Source organism: Brassica napus, chromosome C8 (genome assembly GCF_020379485.1).
Source record: "Brassica napus cultivar Da-Ae chromosome C8, Da-Ae, whole genome shotgun sequence".
NCBI classification, from domain to species: domain Eukaryota; kingdom Viridiplantae; phylum Streptophyta; class Magnoliopsida; order Brassicales; family Brassicaceae; genus Brassica; species Brassica napus.
In genome coordinates, this window is record NC_063451.1 from 34,273,521 (window position 1) to 34,297,346 (window position 23,826).

Consider the following 23,826-nt stretch of genomic DNA (forward strand, 5'->3'; position numbering starts at 1 on the left):
AACGAACAAGAGAGAGAGAGAGACTGCGGTTCATTATATTGATGAAAGTTCTTAATTTTTTTGGAAGAGATAAGGAAATAACGAGAAATACATGTAGCCTGGGAGGTTACTTTTTTTTTTGAACGTTTCATTGATAATTATAATGTATATGGCCAATACAAGAAGGAGGAACTGAAAAACTTGAAACATCTACTTATTCGTCGAAAATATGACGTGATAAGGTATCTGCTCCATATTTCTTTCACGATTGACCGAGCCTAAAGAACAATCAGGTAGTAGGGACATCCAATGGCGAATATCATGAAGGACGTTACCAAGTTGAGCATATGATTCAGAACCACTTGATTCACTACCCGGTCAAGTTCAATACAATCACCTTCAAACCAAAACTTTCTCAAACCCCGAATCCACACCCCGAATCCACACCTGTTGCATAGCAAATAATAATCCCCAAGGCTTCTCCTTGCAACACATTTGATACATTATTTACCCGAGCCATTCCAGCAAGAATAAACGATCCCTCATCATCTCTAATGATCCATCCAAATCAAGCAGTACCATTCTCATTTCTGAAGCTACAATCAAAATTACATTTTAACCAACCTGAGGGAGGAGACAGCCATGAGGATGGTTTAGTAGAATTTTCCATTGTAGATTTCTTTCCAACATACACTGAATTCCATTCAGCATTCGCTTCTGATGCTCCATAAATATCCTCCATGGGGTGAACATTTCTTTGAGCAAAGAGGAATTCATTCCTAGATTTCCAAATATACCATAATACCCAAAATGAAAGCTTTGGGATCCTACTTGGAATGTCAGCATCATTCATAATATCAAACAAGGCAGAAATATTATCTTCAAGATTTTGAGACTGAATGTTCAATACCGGCAAACCTGAACATCTCCATGTAGCTTGTGCATGAGGGCAGGAAAACAGAACATGATTGATTGCCTCTTCCTCCAAACAGCATCTCTGACAAACAGGATCAGTATTAATCCCACGAGAGCAAAGCTGAACAAAGTAGGTATAGCTCCCGAAATAGCTTTCCAAAGAAACCGTTGAATTTTGGGGAGAATTTCTAACTTCCATATCTGAGCCTTTAGAACCAAAGATCCCTCAGGAGGGATGATAGGATTTTCATCCATAAAATCATGGGTAGCTGTCCAGTAGCCTGATTTTACCGTATATTCCAAATTTGTAGTATATGGCCAAACATATTGATCTGACATATTAAACCTCGATAGCCTGATTGATTTGATCAACTCGACATCTTCATGCTGAAGTAATGCATTCAACTTATCCACATTCCATGTTGCTGTAGAATTATAAATTCAGAAACTCTCATGTTAGGATGAGTACAAGGAGATACCAATCTGCGTGGAGGAACACCTGGAAGCCAGAGATCTTCCCAAACCCGTATGTTTCTCCCATCCTTTACTTGCAAAACCAAACCTTTCTTTAGAAGGTTTTTACCCTCTTGTATAGATTTCCATCCATACAAAGAACTAGTTGAACTTGTCGACTGTAAGAATGTCAACGAGTTATAGTATCTTCCTTTATAGATTCTTGCTAGCAAGGACTGAGGGTTCTGGACTATTTCCAAGCTTGCTTAGCTAATAAAGCCAAATTGAAGGCTCTCAAATCACGGAATCTCATACCACCTTCCTTCTTTGGTAAACACAATATTTTCCAAGAAATCTATTATACCTTTCTTTTACGGTCACTTTGACCCCACCAGAATCCAGATAGAAGAGAGTTAACTTCAACAGCTGTTTTTGGGAGCAAGAAGCAACTCATAGGATACACTGGCTTAGCTTGAAGAACTGATTTTATCAAGATTTCCTTACCAGCAGGAGATAAATATTGATTATAACAAGGTCCCAATTGATTCTTAACACTCTGAACAACCCCTTGAAAATCAGACACTTTACCCGACTGAACTGTTCCGGCAAACCCAAATACTTACCACCTCCACCAACTGTAAAAATCTTCAAGGCTTGATGAATCTGTACAGCCTGGGAGGTTACTATTTTTCTTTTTTCTCTTTAAACCAGAACGAGTTTCCTTTTTTCTGCTCTGCTCAACAAATACATGTAGCTTGGGCGGCAAGTCTAGGAGCCCATTAAGCTGACAAACCTGATTTGTGGCCCATTGATAATATATATAGATATAATGCGATTTACGTCCGACTAAAGCTGAAGCCATAGCTTTCAACATAAACTTTATATCAAAGAACCCTAATTAGTCTCTCCAATAATGGACGGCTTACCTAGGGATCTTGTGGACAAGATTCTCTTCATGGTAGATCTCTGGCGATGATGCGTTGCACAAATAGATCCCTCCAAACGCATATAAACGACCCGTATTTTGAATCTGAATACTCTTTTCCTGTCGGATCCGATTTGCTTCATATCTCTACTTATGGTTCACGTTATGTCTCTTACAACCCTAACGGAGATTCTAGGTCAATCAAAATCAAAGATAGCTTAAGGGAGAGCCATATCTTGGCATCTTGCTCTGGACTTCTTCTACTAGTCATTGATAATCTTCTATGCGTCTTGAATCCACTTACCAATAAGTTTCGATTCTTTAATCAGTCTAGGTTCATGAGTTTCACTGGGGTACCTAGACGTGAAAATAAAAAGCACATTGGGTTCGCGCTTGATGAAGTTGATCGAACCACCCAGAGTTTCAAAGTCATCCACATGATCGATGTTGGAAGAACGTATAAGTTTGAGATCAACGGTGGAAACTCATGGAGACGTTTGGAAACGACGCTTTCGTGCCACTCAAGTGATCTAATGAAACCCCCTGTTTACGTAGACGGGTCTCTTCACTGGCTGAGAAAGAACAGTAGCATTGTGGCCTAGGTTTCATGGAAACTGATGAAACATGGAAACATGATTTTTGATTTTTTTACTTTCAAAACGTTTTAGAAACGTCTATAAATATATATGCATATATATAATTAATTAATATTTGAGTTCATTTTTTTTATGTTTAGTATATCTTAGAATACAAATAAACAAAAGATCAATAACATCATCTTTAACTCATTTCATTAGCTCCATGACCGCTATCAAAATAACAAACTAATCCTTATATTTATTAATTATTTATATAATTTGTTCTAAAATAAAATTAAATAAAAAGAGTTTTCTTTTCAAAACAGAATCGCAAGTTTCCAAAATAGAAACTCAAGTTTCCATTAAGTTTCCAAACTGAGATTTTTAAGAAACGAGTTTCCAATGCGTTTCCGCGAGTTTCCGAGAGATTCCGATTCTGAAACGTTTCCGAAACGTGAAACGTGAAACAGACCTTCAACGGAGTTTCCATGCAACATAGATTGTGGCTTTCAATCTCGAGACAGTGCTTATCCCTGTCATATTTCCCCGGGGACTGAGTTCGAAAACGCTCTTTGCTGCTGGCGATAATAGCATAACTTTGATATCGGCAACCAAGGAAGTCATTTACTTTTATGCCCTTAAGAATATCCTCAGTGATCGTCACCCAAGTGGGTCCTCCTGAAGCAAATCCACAACGGAGTGATGGACAAAAAGAAGCTTTATTATTGGAACGTTCTGACTTACAACGGCAAGTGTTTAGTGTTGATTGAGTGTAGAGATTACAACCGGGTAGTTCATGTGTACCACTTGAGTGCTAACAAGTGGGTAGCCATGGGTTTGGTTCCGGGATGGTGCGATGCAAATCAGGATTTTTTTCAGTTTACACGGTCTGTGTCTTCTGTAGTGAGACTTGATGAGATATTGGCTTGTCGTAATCGACGCATATCCTCTCTAAGCTCGATTATAGCACTGATTGATGGAAGCTCATCCGAAGAAGTTGAAAATCAACTTAAGAAAAGATCGGCCGAACAAAACTTTTTGTATGAGCAAAGTACCAACAAGAAAAGAAGACTGGTTTAAACAAATTCGTTCCAAAGTGAGCAACCTGTTGTGGAGAAGATAAAGTACCGTCGTCGTCTCTCTTTTTAGCAATGTTATAATGTTTGGTAATAAAATTAAAAACTTGTCATTACTAGTTTGCTTAAAATCACTCAACAAAAAACTTCAACATAAAATAGCAAACACATGTTCAAATTTTCAATATGTAAAAAGTTGTCCAAAACATCTTTTCATAATATATATGTTTCTTATGCTAGTTATGATTTATTTTATTACATTGACTTAAAAGGATGGGGAAAATAAAAATCAAGAAGATTTTTTTCTTTTTTTCCAGTTATCTTGTTAGAACAGAATGGAACATACACCACTGAAATAGTGATTGTAAAGTTCTCCTAGCCAAAATATCAGCACAATATTGGTTACTAGACCGATTGATATCTACAAGAACCTAATGGAGAACATCTTTTTCCAACACTCGATCATGTATATGAAGTGGTGGAACTTGATCAGATTGTATATTTTATCGTAACTCCATTCAACATAACAATAACCAACGCATTGTTCAATTTTTCAACATATAAAAGTGGTCCAAATCGTATTTTTCATAATGCGTTTCTTCTGCTAGCTATAAGAAGGTATAATTATTCCTTTTATTAGTTTAAATTAATGTGAAGGGGTGGGCAAAAAAACCGAACTGAACCAACCGAACCGAAACCGATTCAAACCGAACCAAAGTCTATTTCAAACCATTCGGTTGAATATTTTTCCTACCCGAATGGTTCGGTTTGGTTTAAAACCAAGCCGAACCAAAAAACCGATGTGTTTTTGTAATTATTTAAATTAAAAATGTTAGTAATACCAATATACTAAAATTCTAATACCAAACCATGTATTATCCATTTTTATATTCTTCTAAACTATTCATTAATATATATTCTTCTAAACTAATATGTAATCATCAAAATATTTGATTTAAAAAAATAGAAAAATATGTATTTTTATATTCTTATATATGTAAACGTGGATGTTAAATCTAAACATAAAACCTAAAACCTAAGACAAATTTTATTAAAAACGAAAGTTCTTCTCCATAACGTTACATGGAAGATGATTGATTGCATGTCTTTTAATAGTGATACTAGGTAATAACCTGCGCCTTGCGCGGAATGTGATTATTAGTTTCGTTACTTTTTAATAAGGATACATTAATCTGTTTAATATGGATATCGGTTCGGTTTTAGGTTATTTTTTGGTTTTTAATCTCCTAAAATATAACTATCATTTTAAATCAATATTTATTTGATTTGTTCGGTTAAAATGTTTGATGTTTTTGGTTCTTTTTTTCCTGTGATAATCAAAAATTACTATTATTTGTTTGTTTTTATGTTATGAATATTAGATAGTCGTGATGTCGAACCAATGGTTTCATATTATAGTTTCTAAACGTATAATAGTTAAAAAAAGAAAAGAAAATTATTAAGACAAATCATTTTACTACAATTTGGTTGATAGTGAAATAAGCATTAAGAAAAAGAATATTTTAACTTCCAAAAAAATTAGATATTTCAGTTGTCGTAAATACTTAGTTATTAGGTGCTCACGTCAATGTGCACATGTATGTTTATGTAAAAGTATATAAATATGGTTGATAAATATATAAAGATACTGTTAATTAATATTAAAAGATATTTTTTCAAAATAATACATGAAAAATAAAATTCTTAAAATGAAATTATTTGAAAACAAAAATAGTGTAAAATTCATATAAACTATAATATATAACTTATATATAATTCCTTAAATATATGTATGTATATATATATATGCATATAACAGATCAAATTGGATATCTATTCCTATAAATATTGATATTTTTATTTGTTTTTTTACGGATATTGTATTTTAGTATTTGATTTGCTTCGTAGAGTAACGGATATCCAGATTTTTTGGTTCGAATCAAAACGGATAACGAATCGAATCAAAATTTATGAATAATTTGTCCAGTTCTATTTGTAAACAATAAAAATAAAGTAAAGAAGAACCATGCATGTAAATTGTATATTAAAAATCGTAAAGTACATAGTGTGAACATTAGAGTTTGGCTGAGAATCTCTTTACATGTGACATGTGTTCATTTTAGTGTGAACGCAGTTATTACAATGCTTTTACACGTGACATGTGTGCAGTTTAGTGGTAACGCATTTATTACAATGATTATCCTTTAATATATAAGGGATAAGAGACATTACTAACGATGTTGATTTTTTTATTTTAGTTAACTTTCATTTGTTTTAATTTTTATATACTTTTGTGATTTTTTAAAGGTTTTTGTTTCAATTTTATATTGAATTTAGTTCACATAATTTATGTTTACATAATTTATGTTTTAAAATATAATTTTCTTACAAAAAAATAAACTAAGAAAAACCTAATTAAACTGATCCAAAAAACAAACTGAACCGAACTGAATACAAACTGAACTGAATATAAACCGAATCAAACACAAACTGAACCGAACCAAACCAAACTAAGCATGGTTTATTTCAATTGAAAAAATACTAGAATCGAATTAACCAAACTGAACCAAATCCGAACCGAATTGAGAAAATTACCGAAATGCCCACCCTACTGAAAATCACCTTACTTGGGTTGAAACTCATTCATCCCTTATATTTTTGAGCATCTTTTTTTCGAACAATGTGCATCTTTCTATTTAATCTACATCTCTACAGCACGAGAAAGTTTTCCACATAGGCATTCTATGAGTAAGAGCACTCACTAGAAGTAGAGCATCATTAGAACAACATTAACGCATGAGTTCTTATAACGAGGTTACTAACACCAAAAATTGTTATTTTAAAACATTATAAGTGAATTATTAAATTTTAATTAAAATTAAATAGTTAAACTAATTAGATTATGACATGTGGAGAAAGGAGTTCTTATAAGTACGTTGCAGAGACTTAATTGAGAATTTATGGGTATTTTCTCTCCTAATTTTGTATTTTTCTTATTTTTCTAAATCATTAGATATTCATTACAACTTCCAGTTGGACAAGCCCTTAGAATATTTCCAATTTATCTCTATTTATATCTTTATAATAGCATTTAGAGGTAAAATCATTCTAAAATCTCTATTTTTATCTCTAAAATATAAATTGTTGTTTTTTCTATTTATTGAGAAAGAAATAGTATTCTTCTATATTTGTAGATCTCTATTTTAAAGTAATATATTGGACCAAAACTCATTTCTATTATAGAGTTCTTTTATTTTATAGGTAAAAATAAGAAAATACATCGGAGATTGTCTCTGGTTAGGTACCCTCTTAAATATTTCATCATTATATTTGTTACTATTTAGTTGTAGATTTTAAAATATAAAGGACAACAGCAAAAATGAACTAATAATACAGTGACACATTTAAAATAAGTTTTCAATTTTGTCGAAAGTCTATTTCTTCAAGGTTCGTCTCTCTATCCTTTACATTTTCTCTTTTTCATTATAATCGTTACAAACTTGTTGAGAATTCCACGCCTCGGGTGTTCTAAGAGCATCACTAGTGGTCAATTTATCAACAATGAGTCTTTCATATAATTATATTAATAATTTGGTTGAATAATTAAATTTAGAATGTAAAAAAAAAGCATGTGAATTGGAAGAAGACACATGGCTTCATAGTTTCTTTAGAACGATAGAAAGTACCTTCGTTTAGAGACAATTCTTTCTATCTAACGTCCTTCTCCCTTACTGTTTAATTGTTTTATACTGTTTAATTGTTTTACGAGAATTCGCCCAAAAAAAACCTTAACTTTGCACGAATTGCCAAAAGAAACATGAATTTTTGGGCTGACCAAAAAAACACCAAACTTTCATTGACTTTAAAATTAATTAACAATGTTTTCGCTGACTAGCCAAATTTAGCACACCGTCAACAAATTTAACAGAAATATTTGATGTCGTTTATTGTTGGTGTTAAGTGAAACGACGTCGTTTTCAAATGAGATGAAACGACGTCGCTTTACATGATTTGAAATTAAAAATATGTAGACCCCTGGATTCAAACCCAGGTTGTTTGGTCAAATGGCAAGGTCTTTTATCACTAGGCTAGTAGAACTTTCAACGTACTTACTAACATGTTTACTTTTATTTGGTACTGATTGAATATAAAAATATTCTCTAAAAATTTAAAAAGATCTTTAAAATTCCAAAAAATTAAAAAATAAGAAATTTTTTATAAAATCAATTTTGAAATTAAAATTGAAAATAAATTTTATGTTTCTTTTTAAAAAATAAAAACTCTTCCAAAATTTTCTATAAAATTAAAACGAACTTTAAATTCCAAAAAATTGAAAAAAATAAAGAAATTTTTTATAAAATTAATTTTGAAATTAAAATTGAAAATAAAATTTTATTTTTCTTTACAAAAATAAAATTTTATATTTCTTAAGAAAAAAATCTCCCAAAATTTTCATAAAATTAATTTTGAATTAAAATTAAAATATTTTTTTTCTTTAAAAAGTCAAAAAGTTTCCAAAATTTTCATTTTTTAAAAAAAATCCAATTTTTTAAAAAATTATAATAAAATGCAAAAAATTAAAATTACAATTATCAACTTTTTATGTGTGTATAATTAATTTCAACTTTTAGCAAATGTATTAAAAAAATTGAAAATTTTGGAAGTTTTTTATTTTATGAAAAGAAAAAATAAAATTTTATTTTCTATTTTAATTTCAAAATTAATTTTATAAAAAAATTCTATATTTTTTCAATTGTTTAGGAATTTTAAAGATCTTTTTAAGTTTTTAGAAAATTTTGGAAGAGTTTTTATTTTTTAAAAAGAAAAATAATTTTTTTATAAAAATCTTCTTTATTTTTTATTTTTTTGGAATTTTAAAGATCTTATTAAGTTTTTAGAGAATTTTTTATATTTAATATGTACCAAATAAAACTAAACATGCTAGTAAGTACATTGAAAATGTGAGTAGCCTAGTGCTAAAATACCTTGCCATTTGACCAACCAACCTGGGTTCAAATCCAGGGGTCTATATATTTTTAATTTCAAATCATATAAAACGACGTCGTTTCACTTAACGCCGTTTCACTTAACGCCAACAATAAACGATGTCAAATATTTCTGTTAAATTTGTTGACGGCGTGCTAAATTGGCAAGTCAACGAAAATATTGTTAATTAATTCTAAAGTCAATGAAAGTTTGGTGTTTTTTTGGTCAGCTCAAAAGTTCATGTTTCTTTTGGCAATTCGTATAAAGTTGATATTTTTTTTGGCCGAATTCTCATTGTTTTATACTTTTTTCTAGCTAGAGACTCTTCTATAGAAGCACCTAGGCCTGAGACTTATTATCCGAGATCCGGATTCGATCCGAGATCCGGATTCGATCCGAGATCTGGATTCTATCCGAGATCTGCTCCGGATCCGCTCCGAAAATAAGATATTCGGAGTGCACGGATCCGAATCCGGATAGTAAAATCTTGGATCCGTCCAAACCGAATCCGAATCCGGATATCTTAATTTTTAGGTGTGGATATCCGGATCAGGATCCGTATTTTTAAAACACATTAAATTTTTAAATTTCATAAATATTTATATTTGATATATTAATATTTATACATGAATTAATCTTATAATATTATATTTTGGTTTTTACAATATTATAGACATATATAAATATATTTATAAATATTTAATTTATGTAGTATATTAAAAAATTAGTATTTTTAATTATTTTTACGGATCCGGATCCGGATACGGATATCCGCGGGTAATAGAATGATATTCGGAAATCACGAATCCGGATCCTGATATTAAATTCACGGATCCGGATCCGGGTACCCTGAATTTTCCAGATATCTGGATCCGTCCCAGGCCTAGAAGCACCCATGTAATTCTCTAAAAATATCTATTGACAAATAATAATTAAAATTAAATGAGTATATATCGTAAACTTATTATGTTTTAAAAATTGATAGACACATATATATTATAATAATTTAGAATTGAAAACAAAATGTTTATATAAAAATAAATGAAAACAAAAATCTGCGCGGTTGGGCGGGTCGAGATCTAGTAATAATTAAAATTAAATGAGTATCTCAAGATGTGAACTTTAACTCAATAGTATTTCAATACTTATTTAGTTTTTAATTATTATTATTTATCGCTAAACTGTTTTTTTTTTAACTTTACTTAAATTCTATGGATGGACATGCTTTAATATCTCAAAAGTAAATACATTAGTTAAACATTAGGCAAAGAATTGATGAAATTTTTGACAGACAATAATATGTGACGAAAATTAATATCATTCTACTAAATCTTCGTCAGAAAATCATAATTTTCCATGGATGATATAAATTAGTTTTGCAAATGACGTTTCTTGTCTTCACAACTAACTCATTCGTAGAATAGACTGTTTGAAATGATCGTCTCATGCATTTCATGAACATTCAAGAATATTAAGAGGAAGCATGGAGGTTTAAAACAATACACAACCAGAAGCAAATCAACAAGCCACTAGCACAAATATGACACTGGTTGTTAGATACCAAAGAATATTATTCTTGGTATCTAACAATGGTAATAAGATATACGATCAGAACAATCTTGATTAGGATTGATCTTACCAAAACTTGATAGATACAAAGTACTTGATCTTAGGTCCTCTATCAGCAACCACCTAATCAAATCATCATGATGGTATATGAGTATGAGTATGAGTAAAAGCAACTACAATCATAAACAGATAACTACATCACTCGGATTCAAAGGAACATAATGGCAATCTTAACATTGGAGAATATATTTATAATTTTTTTTTGAAGAAAATATAAAGAAAACCAGTGGAGAATATGTTACTTTATTTTTCTAAGAAATTCAAATTTGGAGGAAGAGAAAGTTAAACATTAGAGATGCTCTAAATAAATTTATGGTCAGATCAAATCTATCAAAATTTAATTAAATCTGTCAAAATTAAGTAAATTAGTGGTCAAAGAATCTAACGAAACCCAATTAACTCTATCAAAACTAAATAAATCAGTGGTCAAAGAAAAATAAACCTAGAAACCTTGTATAAATCCGTAAAAATTAAGTAAATATGTGGCCGAAGAAACTAAATATAACAAATTTCTATTAAATCTATGAAAGTTAAGTAAATTTGGTCAAAGTGAAAATTTTCTTACAAAAATCTATTGAGCTTCTAATTAATTAAGTATATAAATAATTAAATATATATTTTACCGAAGAGAAATAAATTTATGTTTATGGGATATATAAAACATGCACTACAAGAATAAATGGATATTGTGACAATGTTTTTAGTCACAATATACAAATAATTTGTCACATATTATCTATTGTGACCGATATGTGACGGTTTCTGAAAGGTCACAATAAAGTCGTCACAAATTCAACTTAGTCATAAAAATGTCACAACTATAGAGACAATTACAATAGTATCAGTTTTGTTACAAACTGTTACTAGATAAAGTTGTCACAAAACTGACACAAAGTGTTACGCACAAATACGTTAGTAAGTACGAGACAATTTGTGACAATATTTCTGTCACACATCTGTAAGTAGTCACTTCGTATTTGTGGCAATTAACAAATACTTACCAAATAAATTATAGTTATTGCGTGGCTTTTATATGTTTTAATTATATTTATAAAACTAATTAGTTTAAGACTCCGATTGGTGACATTTTCGGGAACACGAGGAACGAATAGGAAATGAACATATAGGAATAAAATTGCAGGAATGAAAATGAATGATTGTTCCTTATCAAATTTAACAAGGAATGCTTTTGTTCTATATTTCTCTACAAAAAAAGGAATGGAGATGAATAAGAAGGAAAAATTATTCCTTGTGAATGTTGATTTTTTTTTGGAATGATAAGGAATTCAGTGTTCCCTTTCGTCCCTTGGTCACTATTCAAAGCCTAAGTAAATTAAATAAAAGGTATTTCATGTTAAAAGAAAATTTAATTAAAATAAAAAAGAAATTTGTAATTAGAATATATTTTATTGACAACCCAAACTACATATCGGTTAACTGGTTACAAAATTAAGCTGGTATTAGAAACCAATTATCATACAAACCAAAGCAAAGCAAATTAGGGTAAACTGGTCTCCTACACCACCACCTCCTTTGCCTCCGTCAAACCACAGCAACCAAACGAGATTCGTATACTCCTGGTCACCTACACCACTACCTCCTTCTCCTTCCGCCCTTGTCTACACCTCCGCCATCATCATTGGCTGTTCATATACTCCCAATGAAAGCCTTTAACACTGTAGTGGTCAGATCTACTACAAAGTAGTGGTTGTACAAATTAAGTTTGTCTAAAGGCAAAATCATTATTTTTTATTTTTCCTGCTCAGTTGAAGAATATAGTAATGACATTTTGATAAGTACTGTTTTTGATAATAAATGACTTAAATGCAAAATAAGTATGAAATTTAAACTAGTTTTTAAACAAAATTAGAGTCAAATTTATAATTAAGAGTCAAATTTACTTTTTCTTTTTTAATAAACAAACTATTAGATCTTTTCCCTTTTTATACTTAATTTATAAATTTGCAAATCAAATTTCTTCTTGGAATTTTCGTAGGTACTATATATAAATACAAACACAAACACACAAAAAAGAAAAAAAAACGAACACACCTAGCATCATAACAAAACCCCAATTAATTTCTCCGATAATGGACAGCTTGCCTGGCCATCTCTTGAACAAGGTTCTCTTCAAGACAGATCTCAGAGCTCTGGCTATGTTGTGTTGCACAAATACATCACTCCAGTCCCATATACACGATCCTTCTTTTGTATCTGAATACTATTCTCAGATAAAATCCAGTTTGCTTCATATCTCCACTTATGGCTCACCTTACCTAGTCTACCACCACCCACACAGCGGTTCTAGGTCACATAAAACCAAAAACAGGTTAATGGAGTGTCATATTTTGGAATGCTGCTCAGGCCTTCTTCTACTTTTCATTGATGGTCGTCTATGCGTGACAAACCCCATTAGGAAGAAGTTTCGATTCTTGACTCGTCGGGACAAGAGAAAGCAGCTAGGGCTCGCGGTTAATCAGCTTGATCGAACCACACAGAATTTCAAAGTTGTGTACATATTCGAGATGGCAAAAACCGATCAAACGAAGTATGGTTTCGAGATTAACGCCGGAGACTCATGGACATATTCAAAAACTACACTTACTTGCCACACAAACAATCTTGATGACCGTATGAAGAACCCTGTTTACTTGAACGGGTCTCTTCACTGGCTAAGAAACGACGGAAGCATCATAGCTTTCAACCCCGAAACAGAGCAAGCACGGCTGATCCAGACTGACTTCCCCCGGGGATTGACTTCGAGAACGCTCTTTGCACCCGGAGTTAATAGCTTGACTTTGGTATCAGCCAATGAGAACATTCTCAGTGATCCCAAATGGGTCCTCGAGAAGCAGATCCAGAACGGAGTGATTGACAAAATAGTTACTTGGTACGTAGAAGCTTACAACGGAAAGTGTTTAGTGTTACGAACTTGTTATGATGGAGTAGTTCATGTGTACGACTTGAGTGCTAGCAAGTGGGCAGTCATGGGTTCGGTTCCAACGTGGTGCGATGCAAATCGAGATTTTTTTCTATTCACGCCGTCGTCGTCTTCTGTGGTAGGACTTGATGAGATATTGGCTTGTGGTGATAGACGCATCTCCTCTCTAAGATTGATTATGGGACTTGTTGATGGAAGCTCATCAGAAAAGGTGGAGTAGCAACTTGTTGATGGAAGCTCGTCAGAAGAGATGAGATTACTTTTGAGGATATTATTTGTATGAGCAACATACCAACACAAACGAACTGTGTAGTAGACACATTCGTATTAAGCGAGGAACATGCATGTGTCTTTTGGTTGATGAACATGGTACTGTTTTATGTTTTCTTCTTTTTTTTCGAAAAATTCTCCTAGATATTATTTTTTTTAGTTTATTTTCACAAAAATAGACTCTAAAAGAGAAAAATGACCAAAAGATGTTTTATTAAAAAGTAAATATACATTTATACACTTAGGGTTAACTAATCTAAGACTTAAGATTTAGAGTTAACGGGTTGGGTTTTGGGGATAAGTTCAAATTTTTAAAAATAAAAAATTAAAATTAAAATTTTCAAAATAAAAAGAGCTATTTTGATCATTTTATTTTTTGAGAGCTATTTTGTGACAAAAACTTTAAAAAAAACTATTTGAAAGAAATTGAAAGTTGAATGAATGAAAATCTCACATAGTTTTAGAAAAATAATTAACTAATATAAATTGATATAATCTACTTACTTATCATCAATTGATTTTATATTAATTAAATTTTCACTAATTCTAATTAAATTTCACATAGTACAGAATCAATGAATGAATGAAAATCTTACATTGGTAATTGAAAAACAATTAACTAATATATACATAAATAATGTCAATCCACTCATTACCATTTAGTTTTAGATTATAAATCTATTATAAATCGAATTTATTATTAATAAGGTGCTCATAATCCGCAAAACAATGAAAAAACTTAACTAAAAATACCTTAGCAATATTCTTCTAACTATAAAACTATCAATATTATTTATCTATATACATTAACAGGAAAATAAACTAAAAATGCCATGTCTTAATCAACAGGCTAGGTGGTTTATATTCTGGGCCGACCCCAACCAAAAAACTTCAACATATAAAAGTTGTCCTAATGTGTTTTTATAATGAATGCTTCTTATGCTAGTTAATTATAACAGTGATAATGGAGGATATAGAAATCAAGAAGATCGCAATGATGATGCAATTCCTTTTGCTATGAGATATATTTAACAAATTTAGATAGATGCAACTATTATTTGTATTCATCTCTAAAAAAAACTATGGAGGGTTCTTCCGATTTAAACGGTTGTGATTTTGTATGAACTATATATAGAACACACAACTATCCATAAATTCAAGATAGGCACCATCATCTCCAATCTTTTGTTTCTTCTTCTTCAAGCCTAATTTGTTTTTGAAATGCCTTCAAGCAAAGACACCAACAGCCAGAAATTTACAAAACTAAAGAAAGTAGAAACTGATCCAGACCCTGACCTTTACGACATAACATACGTCGATGTAACTCCCTCTGAAAGCTGCTCTTCTCCATTGTCCAAATCACCATGGTCCGTACAAGTCGATCCCAACGTCATAGAACCGCCACGTTCTTCTGCGTCAAAATCCACGGCGTCGCACGCCAAAGAACCTAAGAACTACTCTCCCAACATTCTCATGGGATCCCTGGTCCGCGAAGAAGGCCACATCTATTCTTTAGCTACCTCTGGCGATTTACTCTTCACAGGATCTGACTCCAAGAACATTAGGGTTTGGAAAAACCACATCGAGTTCTCCACTTTCAAATCCAACAGCGGGTTGGTTAAAGCTATTGTTCTTGCAGCAGACAAGATATTCACCGGACATCAAGACGGGAAGATCCGCGTTTGGAAAGTCTCGTCTAAAGACTCGAGCGTGTTCCGTCGCGTTGGCACCATGCCGCTTATCCGAGACTACATCAAAAACTCCATAGCCTCTTCCTCTTACTTGGGTTTCATGAGACGGAACCGAACCAGCACAAGCGCGCAAGGGTTCCGACATCTTGACGCCATCTCGTGTCTAGCGTTAAGCGAAGACAGGAGGCTTTTGTATTCGGGGTCGTGGGATAAAACGTTTAAAGTGTGGAGAGTCTCTGACCTCAGATGCTTGGAGTCGGTGAACGCGCACGATGACGCGGTGAACGCGGTCGTCGCGGGTTTTGACGGTTTGGTTTTCTCCGGTTCAGCGGATGGTTCGGTTAAAGTGTGGAGGAGAGAGGATCAAGCCAAGGAGACGAAACATTTCTTCTCCGAAACGTTATTGAAACAAGACTGCGCCGTGACGGCGATAGCGGTTGATCAGAGCGGGATGTTAATTTACTGCGGTTCATCTGACGGAACCGTTAACTTTTGGGAACGGGATGATAATATGAAAAACGGCGGCATTTTGAAAGGGCATAAACTCGCTGTTCTTTGTCTCTTCGCGGCGGGGAATTTGTTGTTTAGTGGTTCTGCTGATCTTGGGATTCGTGTTTGGAGGAGACCCGAACGCGGTGGTGGTGGCGGCAGAGGTGGAGAGCACGCGTGTGTTTCGGTTTTGACAGGACATGCAGGTCCGGTGAAGTGTTTGGCCGTGGAGAGAGATCAAGAGTCTGTATCGGGTGAGAGACGGTGGATTGTGTACAGTGGGAGTTTAGATAGGTCGGTGAAGATGTGGCGTGTTTCGGAGAATTCTCCGCCGTTGGAATTTATGACAGATTCGTCTGGTGGTTCTTCTAGGTTAACGGTGGCTCCTAGCTTCTCGGCTCAAGGGAGAATTAGCCACAATAAATAGTTATATATTTTTGTACGCAAGCGAAAAACACTATATTATTTAAATGTTTATTATGTAAAAGAGATTGATCCAAAAAAAAAAAGATTGATCCAACAGTTTATAAGACCATGATCAACGCATGTATACGTCTCATAATTTTTAACTAAAAAAACGTTTCATAAATAAAAAATATAAAAGACACATCTTAACATAAAAATACCAAATCATGCTCTAAGAACCCCAAAAGATCTCTCCCATTAATCATGTTCTAACACTGTTCTAGAATATATTTTATAAGGTCGTATATTCGGCGGATATACTCTGTTCGGACAAAAAAATACTGAAATTATAGTATTCAGTTAACTATACGGTTATTCTCAATTTTAAATCAACTTTGGTTTAGCTCAGACAAATTAAAAAGCTATGCATATTATGACAGAGAAACTCTTTTTTAATATAGGTTTTAGAGCATGATTAATGGAGGTTATTAGGGTGGGGTTCTTAGCAGAATATAAGATACCGTCTCTAAATTTTTAACTAAAAAAGCTAAAAACCAATTCTTAACTTTTTTTAGTTAAAAATTAAGAGACGCTTTCTTATATTCCGCTAGGAAGCCTCCTTCTATTAATCATTATCTTATACCCACGATCTCGGTAGGTCTTTAGCCATTAAAATAATCTGAAACAATGAAAAAGAGGAAGAGAAATAGAAAGACTGTCTCTGGTTAGAAAGACTCATATACAAATATATTCAATGATTCAAAATTTTCTTTTTTCTTTTTATTTTTTAAAAATTGTCGTGAGAAACTTATTTAAAGGCTCTGAAACGGTGCGGGACAAACGGGTTGGATACTGCAGTATGATTTAACTGTGTTTTGTATAAGAAAAACACATATTGCGGAACAACTGCGGATCGTCTCAAATAAATGGTTCAAAACGAAGTATGAATGGTGACATATAAAATGAATAGTATAATTGCGGAATACATATGATATATTTATATTTTCAAACTAAAAAATTGGTGGTACTAATATAATTTTAAAAAAATTATTTTATATATTTGAAATGTAAAATTTATCATGCTATTGCGAAATTTTATATCTAATATCTTGTTTTATTTTTAAAATTATAATTGTGTTAGATGTTGTTTAAGCAAAACTAAATAAATTATAATATTTATTATATTTTTATGGTAAAATTCACTTTTTTTATAATAGTGTACACTTTTTTCTTCTTTTTCTGTTCAGCAATAGTATACAACTTCGAATGGCCTCGGATGTTACTTGCGGAATGAAAAGAACGCACGGCGGTAGAGAATATGTGTTACCATTCACTTGTGTTTTTATTAATTTTATAAATAAAATAAATAATAAGAGAGTAGTGCGGGACAGAGTGCGGGAAAGTTTTTGTCTCCAACCACACCCATGTTTAACAAGAGATAAATATGGTGTGGTTCAAAATGATTACTGTTGTTGAACAGAAAAAAAAAGTGTATACTATTGTAAAAAAGTTATTTTTATTGTAAAAAAGTTATTTTTATTGTAAAAATATAATAAATATTATAATTTATTTAATTTTGTTTAAACAACATCTAATGCAATTATAATTTTAAAATAACACAAGATATTAGTTATAAAAATTCACTAATAGCGTATTTAGTTTTATATTTCAAATGTATAAAATACTTTTAAAAGAATTATATTAGTTCCACCAATTTTTTAGTTTGAAAATATAAATACTTCTCTGAGTTGCACTATTCATTATATTTGTCACCATTCATACTTTGTTTTGAACCGTTTATTTTAGACGATCCGCAGTTGTTCCGCATTATGCGTTTCTCTTATACAAACCGCAGTTGAGAAGTACCGCATTATCCAATCCGTTTGTCTCGTACCGCTCAAACCGCTGTTACCATTCGAAGCGTACTCTTCTAACCACACAATATTCATCTCTTGTTAAATACGGGTGTGGTTGAAGACCAAAACTCTCCCGCACTCTGTCCCGCACTACTCTTTTATTATTTAGTTATTTATAAAACTAATAGAAACACAAGTGAATGGTAAAACACATTCTCTAATATCTGAGAAACTTAAGTGAGTTTGCATAAGCTAAATGATGCTCTAAGGCCTTTCCTTTGCAGCACGATCCGTGCAACTGATCCATTACCATTCCTTAAAATATCGATTTAGAAATTATTTGGTTTTGTACATCACATAAGATAAAACATTCGTATGAAATGTATGAGAGTATTATCAGTTAAATAAAGCAAAAAGTATATAATAGACTGCATCAAACGTTTTTAGAAGAAAATCAACATGTAACTATGGAAGTTTTAGTCAAAGAATATTATATATACGCTTACAGTATTTTTGACGAGTATGTGTAAAATTCCCTATGTTTAGAACATATCTCGATATAAACAATTTGTCTTTATAAGTTCCCAAAAAAAAACAACCTGGCTTTGTATGGACCATTGAAATACGCACACATTGTTCTAAAAATTTTGTATTTGAGATAACATGATTTTTATGTTAAAAATAGAGAGGTAACATAATTTCTAAATATTATTGAATATTTCGCTATATGAAATGCAAAGTACTACAAACAATGATGATGTATTCTTACAAGTATATATTTTCTAAACCTTTTAATTTTGGGAATTTACCTAAACTACCGCATTTCTTATACCATATTTGACATGGATATTTAATCATTCATCAGCATGGGGTAATGTTGATAGAATGGTCGCATATATTGGTTTCAACGAGAAGGAAAGGTCTATATACACCAACAACAATTCTTAAATCAAAATTATTTGCAGAAGCATTGTCAAGTGCATTTTGGAGTTTCATCCAAGAGATGATAGCCATAAAAAGTATGTCAAAGAGGGGCATAACAGATTTCATCTGTTAGCCTACAAGACTTTCTTATGGAAAACATGGTTACTCTCTACTCTTTCATCGAATTTTTTTTTTTTTTTTTGTACTTACTCTTTCATCGAAATTATTTCCAACTTCTTGTATTTGGATCAATGGTTGTATTGAATTGTGTTTGTATCTTGTAAAATGCTTATGATATCAATATATTATTATTTTGTTGAAAAACAAAATTGTGGGATACTTAATTCCCCTATAATACAATGTTAGAGGCTGAATCAATGTGGAAAGCATGTATTTAAAGACTGAAGCACATATTATATCATCTCAAGGTATGTACATGCAAGAAAGATATAGTTTGGAAATTAAATAATAAAACCCCTTTTGTAAAATACCCATTTATGATATAATTGAGTTAACTATAAATGTTAAAATATGATTGCTACGTAGGTTAATAAATTTTATGTTAATAAAAAATAGTTTAGTTTCAATTTATATCTGATTACAATTTGACATTAATATTTTATAGTTAAACATAGTACTATTATAATTTTAACGTAGATATTCATTTATTTCTGTTTATAATCATACAATAGGTTTAAGCCTGTTAAGAAAGTTAAATTTATAATTTTCAGAATAAGTTTTAATGGATCATGATTAAAATGAATTGAATTAGTAGTTACATAAGTTTATGTCTAAAAACTAAAAAAATAATATGCCATTAATAAAAACTAAAATTTCTTTGGAGAAGTATGGACATTTTAGGTCAGTTGAGTTTTTCATTAAAAGAAAAAAAAATAAGAATGATGGTGTTTTAATAGTGTAGATTTTGGAACTAATTTTTACAAGCATAACCGAATGAGTAAAACTAAGTGTGTGCATAGAATTTTCACAAGCCTAATGGATTTGGTAAAAATCTAATCTGATGTGAAGTGAAGTAAATATTGTATTTTATGTGGAGAAAAGTCACCACATTTTGCAAGTCCATAGGCCTAAGTAAAATGAAAGAGTTATCTTTAAACAAGGAAAAATCATTAAGATTAATTTATGACTAAATTTAGTCTATTTGGAGACAAATAGTTTAAGCTAAGAAAACTTAATGACTAAGTTATCTTAGTGATTAAGATAAATCAATTTGGTGACACATGGTAAAGCTAAGTACACTTGGTTAATAACCAAAGTAAACTTAGTGACAAATGGCTAAAGCTTATTAAACTTTTTGACAAATGTCCAAGTTACTTTATGAGTAGCTTTGCTTTGTGAAATTTTCATATATATATACATATTTTCTTTTCTATTAAAGATATAACAATCTATACTCATACATAATAATCTTACAAAAGTTTCATCAATACCTCAAGTTTTTTAAAGTAAGTCTCAAAAATATAGTGTGAATAATAAGTTCAGATGTTCTGTTTTTGGTGTAACAAAACAATTTCATGTGGTTTTATCCTGAAACTCAAAAATCGTACGAAAAACTTCTCACCTACGGACGATTTATTAAATTAAGGAAATAATCAAATATTGACTCCATGTATTCGTCTATTTTCTTATTTTTTTCAAAAGTGCTACCGCATAATATTTTTTCATCCCATTTTGTTTTTTGATTTCATTCAAGATTCTCGCGTCTAACATATATCATCTACAATCAGACATGGTGGCAACAACAATGTCTTTATCATTGACAGTGCTCTTCTTCTTCCTCCTCATATCAACAGTATCCATGGCCCAAAGAAATGTATGGTGTGTGGCGAATTCTGATGCGACAGATGAACAACTACAAGCGACTATAGATTGGTGTTGCAGCGACTCAGGAGGTTTTCGAGATTGTACACCGATCCAACCAGGTGGAGTCTGCTACGAACCAAACACTCTCAGAGATCATGCGTCGTTTGTGATGAACTTGTATTACCAGAACGAAGGTTCCACCAAGGCGCAATGCAATTTCAGTGGTACCGGCACTGAAGTTCATGACGACCCAAGCCATGGCCCGTGTATTTATGTGCATTATTAACAACATATATATATATATATATGTATGTATGCAGTGTCATGCTTAGTATTTCGGGAGTTCAAGATAATATTCTGATGATATAATATTTTATTTTATTTAAATTAATATATAAAATATAGTTTTATAAATGTCAAAATTATTTAATAAAATTATAATTAATATAAAAGTAAAATATATTATGTATCATCTTCGTGAGAAGATACAACTGTATGTTATATCAAAACAATATTCTTTTTTTTTTGTGCACAACTTTGATTAATTGGAAATTAAAGAAACATGGCCTCAGGCCCAAGTCAAGCCCAAACAGGGAAATTAAACATTTGGGCCGCGTAGGGTCCTTTTGGCAATCTGATCGACATCTTTGATCAGATCAAGAGATAGATGATGAAAAGAAATTTCGATGAACGCAGAGGAGATTCGATGGATATCACGGATGATTCCGAAGATTTCCTTGGTCTGCATGTCGAAGTTGATGGCTCGGATGAGCGTTGAGTTGTCAGAGAAAATTCTGATCCGTGGGATTTCAAGTTCTACCGCGGTGATGAGACCCGATCGGAGAGCTAGGGCTTCTGCGACGATCGGAGAAGAGACATGATTCTCAGTGAGGCTTCCCTGTCTGTCGATTCTCAGTGTTCCTCCTGTTATGCTCCAAGCAAGTCCCGCCCTTTTTGATGATTTATCCCAAGCAGCGTCAGATCTGCATGTGCTGACAAGGAGTGGATTCGCCTGAGGAGTTTTACTCTTGATTGATCTAGGTATTTCTTCTCTGACTCGTTGTACCGTTCCTTGTGCGTTGATCCACTCTCTAGCTAGGCTTAGACCATTCGTTGCCACTTCCTCTGCTGATAAGACTTTGTTCTCGAAGATATGTAGATTCCTTGCTGTCCATAGTGACCAAACAATCCAGGGAAGAATCGTTCTGGATATACCTGTCGGTGGGAGGCAGCAAGCGGTTCTGAATGCGGCTATTACCTCTTTAATGTTATCTCCTGTAGCTATGTGAACTACATTTTTCAAAGGGACTTTATCCCAGACTTCACGTGCGAATGGGCATATAAAGAAGGTATGAATCGCCGTTTCTTGTTCCTTACATTTGATGCACACTGCCTCTGACCTTACTCCTTTGCTCTGTAGATTTTCGCCTAGTGGAAGTGCTTTCTGGATGATCGACCATAGAAAGACTTTCATTTGTGGTGAGCATTCTTGTTTCCACACATCTCGTATCCAGTCAAAGGTTTGTGTTGAGCATGATGTCTGTTTTTGTGATACTGCAGCGCAGTAGCCCGATCTTGCTGAGTATACACTCGATGGAAGCGGCTGCCAGATGAAGATATCTTCTGTTTCTGGATGGCCTGGACGTAAGCATTGGATTTGTGTCGAGAGATTAGGTAAGAGCTCTTCATTCCTGTTTTTGTTCCAATTCATATCAGTAGTTAGAAGATCTGAGACAGTTAAGTCTAGTGCCGCTTCGGGTATAGGGCCATAACGTTTGAACTGTTGATCTAGGGAGATCCAGGAGTCTTTCCATATCCTTGTAGTACATCCGTTTCCTAAAGCTTTTCCAAAGTTTCCTATCAATAGGTCTCTACCATGTAAGATACTCTTCCACCCGTGAGAACAGACAGACGGGTTTGATGCTTCAAGTTTCCTATCAAAACAATATTCTTAAACTGAATTTTTGTGATATTGAAGTTGCTTATTACTAATATGTAGTTATAATGGGAAATAGCTCGTGACCCAACCACAAACAACCACAAAGTTTGGTGTCCTAACTCTCTTTGTTTTTGTAGTGCTAACATCGGAAACATGTTGACCATGAAAAGAGCTTTTTGTTTGTTAAACAACGTAATCCAGTTTAAAATCGAACAAATGAGGTTGCTTTTCATAGCTTCTTAACCCGTCAAAAGAGTTTATATGAGTTATTTATATAAACACTAATTTGTCAAAGAACACCCGTAACACAAGCAATATTAGAAACCAGTTCATGACAATGAACAAAGCTATTTATTTTGTCTCGTTCTTCATATTTTCCTTGGATCAAGATCTTCATGAATAGCTAACGCAGCAGACTAAAACGGCTTAGCTGCATCATTCATTTTTGGTGATTCGCTAGTGGATGCGGGAAATAACAATTACTTGCAAACGTTGTCTATAGTCAATACTCCTCCTAATGGCATCAATTTCAAACCACCCCGTGGGAATCCAACCGGCCGATTTACTAACGGCCGTACCATAGCAGACATCGTTGGTAATTTAGTTAAAACATTCATAAAAAGATAAATCAATATCTATTTTATTGTAATAATTATACTAATGTCTATTTTTAAGAGCTAATTAGCTCAAAACCAATGAAAGACATGGAAATTAAGTATATACCAAAAACAGTAAAACTTTAGGCTGTATAGTGTTTCAGAGTGATGATAAATGACTTTCCTATCCCTTTTAAGCTACTTTCGTTTTAATCTTTAGGCAAGTAGGTTTTTAGGTGTGCAGTAGTAGGATTTGGAAGATATTTTATAGATTTAGTTAAGGTTTTGTTTAGTTTTTCTTTAGACAGAGAAACCATGTAAAGAATTAGTGAAACTTTTTGATTTCTCTT

The 23,826-nt window shown here is 32.4% G+C and overlaps 4 protein-coding genes and 1 pseudogene across 5 annotated transcripts; 4 read left to right on the forward strand and 1 right to left on the reverse strand.

The window, feature by feature from the left end:
• The first annotated feature begins 417 nt into the window (after positions 1-417).
• On the forward strand, positions 418-5,245 carry LOC106369650 (annotated as a pseudogene).
• A 7,172-nt stretch (positions 5,246-12,417) lies between these two features.
• On the forward strand, positions 12,418-13,858 carry LOC106378813 (putative F-box protein At1g57580). Its single transcript, XM_013818880.3, has one exon. It carries the CDS (start codon positions 12,632-12,634, stop codon positions 13,700-13,702), a length of 1,071 nt encoding a protein of 356 aa, XP_013674334.1. The 5' UTR covers positions 12,418-12,631; the 3' UTR covers positions 13,703-13,858.
• A 337-nt stretch (positions 13,859-14,195) lies between these two features.
• LOC111209156 (protein JINGUBANG-like) lies at positions 14,196-18,597 on the forward strand. Its single transcript, XM_048764520.1, has one exon. It carries the CDS (start codon positions 14,974-14,976, stop codon positions 16,357-16,359), a length of 1,386 nt encoding a protein of 461 aa, XP_048620477.1. The 5' UTR covers positions 14,196-14,973; the 3' UTR covers positions 16,360-18,597.
• A 1,418-nt stretch (positions 18,598-20,015) lies between these two features.
• LOC106380230 (major pollen allergen Ole e 10-like) lies at positions 20,016-21,462 on the forward strand. 2 transcript variants are annotated; one of them, XM_022707990.2, is made up of 2 exons: positions 20,016-20,583; positions 20,832-21,462. In XM_022707990.2, the coding sequence occupies exon 2, from the start codon at positions 20,868-20,870 to the stop codon at positions 21,225-21,227; it is 360 nt and encodes a 119-aa protein (XP_022563711.2). In that variant the 5' UTR covers positions 20,016-20,583; positions 20,832-20,867; the 3' UTR covers positions 21,228-21,462. The 2 variants fall into 2 exon arrangements, with proteins under 2 accessions (XP_022563711.2, XP_013675489.2); XM_013820035.3 differs by having other exon boundaries at positions 20,043-20,583; positions 20,866-21,462.
• Positions 21,463-21,539: 77 nt separating this feature from the next.
• LOC106378810 lies at positions 21,540-23,470 on the reverse strand. The gene is made up of 2 exons (XM_013818877.2): positions 23,364-23,470; positions 21,540-22,875 (listed from the first exon to the last, which is right to left on the reverse strand). Exons 1-2 carry the CDS (start codon positions 23,468-23,470, stop codon positions 21,540-21,542), a joined length of 1,443 nt encoding a protein of 480 aa, XP_013674331.2.
• Positions 23,471-23,826: the final 356 nt, after the last annotated feature.

What these genes read in the sequence shown, in the direction of transcription:
- LOC106378813 (XM_013818880.3), top strand. Translation starts at nt 12,632, where the DNA reads ATGGACAGCTTGCCTGGCCATCTCTTGAACAAGGTTCTCTTCAAGACA.
- LOC111209156 (XM_048764520.1), top strand. Translation starts at nt 14,974, where the DNA reads ATGCCTTCAAGCAAAGACACCAACAGCCAGAAATTTACAAAACTAAAG.
- LOC106380230 (XM_022707990.2), top strand. Translation starts at nt 20,868, where the DNA reads ATGGTGGCAACAACAATGTCTTTATCATTGACAGTGCTCTTCTTCTTC.
- LOC106378810 (XM_013818877.2), bottom strand. Translation starts at nt 23,470, where the DNA reads ATGTCTGCTATGGTACGGCCGTTAGTAAATCGGCCGGTTGGATTCCCA. An exon ending in ACTATAGACAACGTTTGCAA is followed by an intron (nt 22,876 to 23,363) that starts GTAATTGTTATT and finishes TTGTTTTGATAG; the next exon opens with GAAACTTGAAGCATCAAACC.